Source organism: Meleagris gallopavo, chromosome 7, assembly GCF_905368555.1.
Source record: "Meleagris gallopavo chromosome 7, MGAL_WU_HG_1.1, whole genome shotgun sequence".
NCBI lineage: Eukaryota > Metazoa > Chordata > Aves > Galliformes > Phasianidae > Meleagris > Meleagris gallopavo.
In genome coordinates, this window is record NC_139410.1 from 19629738 (window position 1) to 19639051 (window position 9314).

A 9314-nucleotide genomic window follows, 5' to 3' on the forward strand; every position below is an offset into this window, starting at 1 on the left:
GCTTTTAGGCATGGATCTATCTTAGAAGGAAAGTTAAAGAATGCATTATTTTTGTTGCTCTTGATCTTTTTGTGAATGATCTCTTCCATTTTTCCTTCTTTCCATAGCCATAAAATTACGAGTTGGTCTACAAGAAGACTTCTCAAACAAGTTCTTTAATCATGAAGAAATACCATATCAAAAGAGGATTTGATTCCATTTTGTTTTTCCATTTTTACAGTTGGAAGATGATGGGAAGCTGTTCTATACCCTTGATGATGGTCATACCAGATTTACAGATCTCATCCAGCTAGTGGAATTCTACCAACTTAATAAAGGAGTGCTACCTTGCAAGTTAAAACACTATTGTGCACGAATTCCTCTTTAACCAAAGCATCTGTTGCTTCATCAAAGGGAAGGGAAGATACCAGAATACTTTTTCTCCTCAAGACAGTTTGTGTAGTCAGAAGGGTAAAAATGTTACATTTAAAGATTCAAAGTTTTAGCTACCAAAAAGTATAAAGTACATTCAGTATAGATAAGAACTTTGTTTGTGATTGTCAAAGCAAAATAACTCCATGGTTTTAAAATATATATATTATTTCCTATGTAATTCTTTAGTATTGTCTTGGACTTTTTTTCTTTTTTCCCAATGTAAAAGTTTTTTGTTTTTTCTTTTTAAATGATATTGTGTATCTTCTACAGAAATATAACTCAAGAGAAATTCTTTGTTCTTAGGTTTTTTTTTGTCTTTTCAAATGTTTCTTATAGTTTCTACTCATCACATATAAAAACAAAATTTACTGTGGTAAGGATAAGCTGAACTGCACATTTTACTTGTAAATAAAATGAGTAAATATTTTGCATTATATTTTTGAATGCTACTTTGAGGATTATCATTCAAAAAGCAAAAAATCATTAAAACTACTTATAACTGGTTGGCTGTACTCAATTGTGCTATTATTTAAAAATTATTTTTGTCCAACCTAATGACTAGATTGATACCTTTATACAAAGATGGAGCATTTTTTCCTTGGTTGTGATGTGTATAAATATGCATAAAGACGTACACCTACAGTCTCTAACACATATACCCCTGTTAAGTACTGTAGCTTGTTTTAGAGCTGAGAAGGGAATCAACTTCATTGGCCCTTAAAATGAACAAATAAAGGTGAATATAATGTTTTTTTCTTTTTGCTGAAAGATTGTCAAGAATGTATTTGCAGCTGGTTGCTTGTCTATTTATTATTTATCACAAAATTACACATTTCAATATAGCTACAAGTCAACCAATCTTGCCAGGTGTTCCAGTTTTAAAGATCTGTTAATGTGGAGTGAAATTTTGAACCATAGTAGTAGAAATATTTTTTGGTGTCTGTATTTTGAAAAAGATGCTGTACTTCTGCATCCTTGCACAAAGGCTTAAGTGGAATGGAACTTGAACTGAAGGATGTTTCCCTCTCCTGATGCTTTGTTATCCTATAGGTTAGATCTCATTATGAGGGTCCAAGATCTGGCCCTGGAGTAAAGCCTGTAATGGAAGGTAGTGCTTAGAGGTGGACCATCATGCTGAATCCTGGCCCTGTGTCCATTCCTGCTTTTGTTCTCTTATCGTCAGGCACAGCAGGTATTCTGCTGCAGGAGTTAGTGATGAGGGAAAATGAAGGAGGCCTGGCCAAGGGATGGAGCAGATGGACCCAAGATACAGTAGTGCCAGTGCACATCAGCTGGCAGGGTTGTGGAAATGGGTACATTAGAATATGATAGCTACAGTCTATGGTTTAGTTACTGTGCGCCTTCCACTGTGTGTGGAAGGCAATCATAATAACATAATGCTGTGATACTTAATTTACTGACTTGATCCACACATCACTGACCTTTTCCTCTGGTATGCAAATAGAGTTTTTAAAGCTCATTAAAAAAGCAACTCTTCATAATGTGTACCAAAGATGCAACATATGTGGTGTCTGAGCTCATTACATTAGAAATGCCTTGTAAAACTCTTCACAGACTAATAAATTTAACTCTTAAACCTTGAATATAATTTCAAATTGTAATTACAAAAATGTAGTTTTAATTAAAACCTTTTCAGATTTATTTTAGCAACAGGATTTCTTCTGAGGCTTTGTATTCTTTCAGAAATTGGCGTAAAATAAAGAAAATTGTTGCATTCCCATTTTTCTGATCATCTGACAAATGAAATGAGTTGTCTTCTGTAGCCTGTCTGGACACGTGAAAGCTTTGCCATCATTTCCATTTGTATTTTCATATTTGCCAGTACAACTGGTGGAGAAGCTAACCACTCAGTAAGGATGTTTCTTTTCACCTTTAGAAAGGTGAATGTGAGAACTGTTGAGAGACATCAACCATCAGGAATCCTTGCCTGCTTTCTTCTGTTTTCATGAGTGAAAAAAAAACCAAGACAAGTCAACACATAAAATGCAGTATTGCTTAATGAGCATGGGTTTTGGACATTTGAAAGAGTTTTTAGCTGGCAAATATTCAAAGCACCCTATAAAGTGTTGCCTCCTGCATTCTGGCAGGTCTTTTAATTAAAGTCTAAACTGAAATCTTGCTAAGAATACAAAATCCTTTTTTTTTTTACTAAAAAAAAAAAAAATCTGCATACATTTCCTGAAATGTGTGGTTGTTTATGACTATACCGAAATAGTAAAACTAATGAAATCTAGGTTGGTGTATAAATGAGTTAACAGGCTACCTCTGCGTTTCAGTATTACTGGTGAAAGCAGCATGGAAGGAGTAGTCCTACTAAAAAAGAAACAAACACACGAAAAAACCCACACTGATATCCTAGAGTATTTGAAAACATGCTAAATGGTACAGGTGGTTGATGTATGACTTACAAGATCTTTGCTAGCAACCACTATTTTCTTGTCAGAAAAATGGCAAGTTTTTTATTATATCACCCGGTATATGTTTGACCATAAAGTTCTTTGAGGGTGTGGGCAATGCTGTTCAAACAGAATTTTAGTGTGTTAACTGTGGCTTCTAATTAGGAAGAGTACACTTCTTTGGTGCCTACCTTCACAAAGAAAATTGGCTAATCAGGAGTTGTTAACAGCTCAGGGTGAAATCAGTACTATTTTGGGCAGACTGGTCTATCTGTCTCCACCAGCTAACTTCTCTGTAAAGTACGGACAATTTTATGTCTACCTTCCAAAGGATTTAAAGACCTTTAAATATATATATATATATATAATTGCAACTGATATTGTTTGGAAAATTTTATTTTAATATACAAGAAAGAGATATGTTTTTATCTTTACTCTGGGGAGGTCAGAGTCTACAGGCTTAAACTAATTAGAGAAAAATCAATGTCAAACTAGGTTTGAAGCATCATATTTGAAAAACACTTCATAATTTCTTCAGATTTCAAAATTTAGACTTCTGCGTGTATCTGTGTAGTGCAGTGCCAGGAGGAGAGAGGCTTGCCATGCAGAAGTACCAGAAACAGTGTAACTCTGCAAGCACATCTTTCTATCTGGAGTAATTAGCCCTGCAGCAGTACGCTCTGGAAGATGTGAGCTAGTTCAGAAATTATTCTAAAGCACGGCATTATATTTGTTGGCATGCCCTTTGTGCCTTAGCTTCCAATCTTAAAATCTTTTTGGCTCGAAGGAGATTAAAAGTTAATTCGCTGGTGTTTCATAATGTATATACACATACGGCCAGAATTAAGGTTCCATGGGCAGCATTAAATGACATTTTTTAACTTCTGAATGTTTTTACTTAACAATCTTATTAAGTCACTTAATGAATTTTTAGACGTATAACAAGCCTTCAGTTCATCAAACTAAACATTTTGAAAGTGAGCTTTAACCCGTTAAAATAAAAGAGGATTACATATGTAACTAACTACAAGTGGGGCCTTTCAAGGATAATTGAATTTCTGTCAAATGTTGTCTGTTACATCCTGGTTACGGAATTGTAGTATTTTGTGTTTCCCTGGGAGTTGAATTTCTCTGCAGATTATGTGGGCTTGGGGCATCTTAATTTTAAGACACAAATCAGGTTATTTTAAAGGAATAAGCTTTTCTTTTTTTGCTATGTTGTTTTTTAAGGTTAGTTGTCTTTATCTAAATAAAAGCCATTCCTTGATATTTAACTGTTTAGAGCTGTTTCATACACGTAGCTTGCAAATCAGCTTCGTCAGTAAGAAATCTCACATAGTTTTTATTACCGTTATTAGTTTATTTTAGAAAAATAAAAGTAGCATATAATTTACATATATTTTTCTTTGGTTAATAAAATAATTACTTTATGACTGTTGTGATATTTGAAACTTCTTTACCACAGTAGTGCATTTTGTTTTCAATTTCAATTTAGTAGCTGTAGATTTCACTGAAATCCTCAAATATGGGATATGCCCAATTACTTGAGCATACTTGAAAGCTTTCAGAGGTTTAACACTTATGGTCTATGCATAATCAATGTGTATGATAGTGCAATTAATGTTAACTTTAATGAAGTGCATGAATATTTAAAACTTAATGAATCTGACTTTACACTGTGCTTTACAGCCCCATTCACACACGTGAACAGTGTTGACTGTTGGCCTCTGGATGTCAGCAGTGTATCACAAAATTCCTGTCATGAGCCACTGTTTTCCTGCTGCCTCCCAGAAATATCTGTGACTTGTGGTCTCTGCACACCTCCAGAACACCCAGTGTTTTTTCCTCTTATAAATTATTCACTTTCTCTGTACCAATTAGTTCTACCAGTTGCTAGGTTTGTTATCAAGTTAAGCTCCAAGACAAGAACCTGAACTCAATGAGTGATTAAAAATTTATTAGCAGAGATGATTAAATATGCAGATAGTCTGTGAAGCTTGTTCTTGAAACCATTACCTTTTTAATACTAATGATTTGTATAATTAATTTTAAAAAAGCCTGAAAGTCTTTTAGGACATAAAAGGAAAGAGATTAAACGCAGAGGAGGCAGTGAACCTGAGTATTAAAACAGCTCATTCACACGTATAGGCAATAAAGTGATTTCCTTACAGGGATAGTTTGTGCTTTTTTCCCCCTCTCTAAGTTGATTATTTTATTAATCTTTCAAGCATTTTGGGAAAATTCGATCCACTAATGAGCTGCATTTTCAAAACAAAATTCTGTGACTAACACCGGTAATAATCACCATTCCTCTATGCTTTAGAGTTAAAAAATGCAGTTTCTGTACCAAAATGCGGCTTCCACTGCATTTAGGCATACGCTCAATTTAGGCATGTGTGTGGCACTGGAGTTGCCATGGGAACCACTCAGGTGCTCAGGTGAGGCCTAAGGTGTGGGAGCACAGGGCACAAGAGCAGCAGGCTGATGGGCAGCACCATAAGGCAAAGTTAGCTAGAGAGGGGCTGTTACTCACAACTGTGTTCAGGGCACATTTTGCACATTAGGAACATTTTGCACATTGGGCACATTTGGGATGGGTAGCAGGAGGGTCCTTCCGGAGCTCGTGTGAGGGAGACATGGCCAACAGGCTGGCTAGACTAGTGGTGGAGGACATGTTGGCTTCCCGCCCATGGTAAAAATAAAATCAATCACTTTATTTCCCATTAAGGGAGTAACTAGAGAAGTGAGGTGGTGGCCCTTGGGGTCTGACTTTTTCTTTCCTGAGGGAAAAGAGCCTCAGTAGCAGAGCAGCTGTGGTGAGGGAGCTGTGGTGGGTGCCCAGCTGTGGGCTTTGAGGAAGCCCCGTGGCTGGAGCCAGACAGTGCTGGTGGCTTTGTGAGGCCTGCCAGCATGTGCTAGTTTGTGGTCACATGCAATATATTAGATTGTAATAACCTTGTGAGACAGGATGGAATGTGACAAGACCCTCTACAGGCCAGGGCTGTGAGCTGTGGTCCTTGTGGACTGCTACCTGTGGGATAGGAAAGAGCGGCCCTGTGGACCCTTAGCCCCATTCCTAGGGGAGCAAGCGGGACTCTTGGCTAGAGGGACGGAGTGCTGAAGCTGTGATGGCCTCATGTTTTTCTCCCTCTTTACTTTCAGCTCTGCTTATTCACTGACCAGCAAAGCCCTACTGAAGAGTATGTCTGAGAGATGCTGTTGCTGATGAGGTGTGATCTAAGGTAAGGCTTTGTCTCCAACATTTTCTGGCGATCCCTCTTTCAGTGGGCCTCAAGGAAAAGGGGCTCTGAGCAGCCTAGGAGCTGCCCCTGGCACCTGTTTTCTCCTGGAAATCATGGAGTGATCCATCAGCTGGCACTGATGAGCTGCAGGTGGTGGAGGCTAGCAGAACTGGGAAGTCTGCCTGTAATAGCGGTCTGTGATTAGGGTGGAAAAGAGATGTGAAGGTGGTGTGCATCAACTGGAGCAGCATAAACAGTAAGTGATGTTATTTTGTATTTTTTTTTTCCTCTCACGAAGGTTGGTTTGCTTTAGGGTGTGTTTGTGGAAATTATGAAGAGAGGTTGGGTTGATACACACCTTCTGTGCCACGCTTTTTTCCTTGTTCTGTTTATAAATTATAGTGCCTTTATTTTCAGGTATTAAGCTATGGTTAGTATGATTTAGACTTCAATTGTGGTAAGTAATGTTCCCAGACCTGACTGAAGTAGACAGCAGAACTGGAGCAGAGCCTTTTGTAAAGAGGGACTCAAGGCAGATATTTGTATCTATGTCACCATTGAATTTGTACAGCTAGGATCTTGCTGTCCAAGTAAAAACACTCATTTTTTATCCAAATACCGTGCCTTTTGGTGGCTTGAAACTAGACTGTGACCTAGGAACTTCCTTATCAGAGCACAGTCCTGGAGGCATTTCTCTAGTCCTAGGGAAGATGCGTGAAGTCAGATATACAGCTTTCTTTTTTTTTGCTTTCTTCTTGCTCTGAGCTAAGTTGAATCGCCACTTTACACAAATTTAGTTCAGCCTTCCCTTTTATGCCAGCTACCTAGTTGGGGAAAGAGAAAGGGCACAGTAAAGAGCATTCCTTAGAGTAAGCAAGTTGGTAGAAAAGAACTGAGAGGACAGTGAATGAGATTCTTCCTATTCTTCCTTTTCTCTTCCTTGTGGCTGAGGCTGAGCATGTGAATGATTCCTTATTGTGACTTTCCTGAATATGGGGTAGGTTGAAGTGCTCCCAAGTAGGATCAGGGGTTTGGATTTCTTTTTGTTGTTTTTAGTGCTAACAGAAAATTTCTGCTGTGGAAAAAAATCTTAAAATGAAGAAAAGAAAACTAATTATTTCAAATGGCTCTTACCACACTATAGGATGTAGTTGGGACAACATACACAAAGATTTCAGACTTTACTTATTTACTGAAAAAACGTATTTGTTAAATTTTAGAGAATTCTGCAATTGCCACAATATCTGCAGTGTATGCTATATATTTATGTTATGAGAGAAATCATGGAAACATGTCTTCTGATGATGGATGTGAGGTCAGCTATTCAAACTAAAATACTCTCTCCTCAGTTACATGATATAGGGCTGCGGTGCTCAGACCATATGCAGAATTAGCTATTTTTAGGCATTTAAGGAAAATGTAAAGGAGGTGATGTGTGTAGGAGAGTGGAAGGGTAAGTTAATTTTAAGAGATATTAACATTTGGAACAAGATATACGTCATCAGAGTGATTTTTTTTTTTTTTTTTTTTTCCCTAACCCATGCATGTAGCATACAAAGGGGTTCTCTTGTGTGCTGAACAATTAATGAAGTCCTTACTCCTGAAAGGATGTGTGTGCTTGTTTGTGTGCTGTATATAATGTGAAGGATTTCAGTGTGCTCAAGATAATGTAAGTGTTGGCAGGATCAGAGTCAAAGATGTCAAAAATAACTTGGAGGGCTTGAGGAAATTCACGAAGTGTAATAAGGTGATGCTTCACTTAGTTCTAAAGTAGAAATTGTAGCTGATATTACATTTAATGATGGACTGTGGTCACTGGGTTCACTATGACTGAATAATACCAATATTTTGAGGTAAATTAAGAGAATTGCATGAAGCTGAACTAAAAGTTGGAGGTACTTTTCCGTACATGTACACTGATATTATGATTTGCACCTATTATTCTGTATTGTGTGATTAAGGGGGGGAAAAAAAGCACACACGTAAACCAGGCACCTTCCCAACACTTAAAAGAACAAATCACCCCTCTCCCAAGAAAATAATAATAATAAAAAAAAAACAACAACAAAACCCAACGTGCATGGTGGAGGGAGAGGTTGTAGAGGGAAAGGAAACACCACCAAAATCTTTACAGGAACAGATTTGCAGTAGGAATCTATATTTGAAATGCCCTTGGCCTTGTGAAAATATGATATGTATGATACTTCTGAATAAAAAGTTCCTCATTCCTCAGCATTGTAGAGTTAGGAGCTGAAATGCATTGTGGGAGTGATCCAATTGTCTCTTTGTCTTTGCTAGAAATAAAAGTAGCAGAAAACTTCAAATAGTATTGGAAGTACACATGGCCATTGCCCCGTGGCAAAGATGTACAGCTGAATTGCATTACCCCTTTGCTTAGGAGTAATTTACTGCTAAGGTGCAGTAAGTAAATAAATTCTACATGTTGTTGTTGTATGAAGAAGTAAAATACTCCTTAATCTGTGGAAAATGTGTTCTGCTTCTGTTCTTCCTTCCGTTTAGAAGTGAAATAATGTTGCTCAGATGAATTTAGAAACACAAGGAGGAATGAACATACTTTCACCATCACATTGATTCAAGGAATTTCAAGAACTTTCTACCAGATTTTCAACTCCTTCTCTCTGTATATAATTACTTCACAGTCTCTTTGCATAAATTCATCTTTTTCACTTTGAAATATTTCTTTGGTCAGTTATGTATCTTCCCTATGACTTATAGTACAGAAGAGACAAAAATGCCTTCACTGTTCCGTTAGGAGTGTTGTTGGTTTGTAGTTTTTAGCAAACTTTTGATGTAATCTGGAAGCAGCATGGGTTCTGTATATGCAGTTAATTAATGCAAAAACACGCTACTGAATGGATTAATGAACACGTACTGCTCAGAATCCCAAGAAGCTGGGATTGAGGTAACTGAGCGCCTTTACAGAGGGATGGGTTGCCTTTGTCACGTATCAGACTATATGTGTGGGTAGTTCAAGAGAAGATAAATGAAACAAACAGAGAGAGCTCCTGAAGAGAGAACCCTGAAGAGACTTCAGAAAAGGAGCCCCAACACAAAGCATAGAGAACTAGAGCAGTTTAGTCAACTGGGCTGTGGCAGTTTCAACCCTGAAAAACCCTAAAAACTAGAAGAATGAATGAGAAAGTAAAATAGAGGTGAGAGAAGAACTTCAGCTGCTTATGAGGGGGAAAATCTGTTTGACCCGTGATTAGAAAGCATTCTT

General features: G+C 37.4%; 1 protein-coding gene across 4 annotated transcripts in view; it reads left to right on the top strand.

The window, feature by feature from the left end:
* GRB14 (growth factor receptor bound protein 14) overlaps positions 1 to 4105 on the top strand; it is a 69549-nt gene extending 65444 nt beyond the window's left edge. For 3 of the 4 annotated variants that reach the window (XM_085227989.1, XM_085227990.1, XM_085227992.1), the window contains one exon: positions 221 to 4105. In XM_085227989.1, coding sequence (XP_085084115.1) covers positions 221 to 367 — 147 coding nt within the window. In that variant the 3' untranslated portion in view covers positions 368 to 4105. Of the gene's footprint in view, positions 1 to 107 lie in introns of all 4 variants that reach the window. The other variant, XM_085227991.1, reaches the window with a different exon arrangement.
* The last annotated feature ends 5209 nt before the right edge of the window (positions 4106 to 9314 follow it).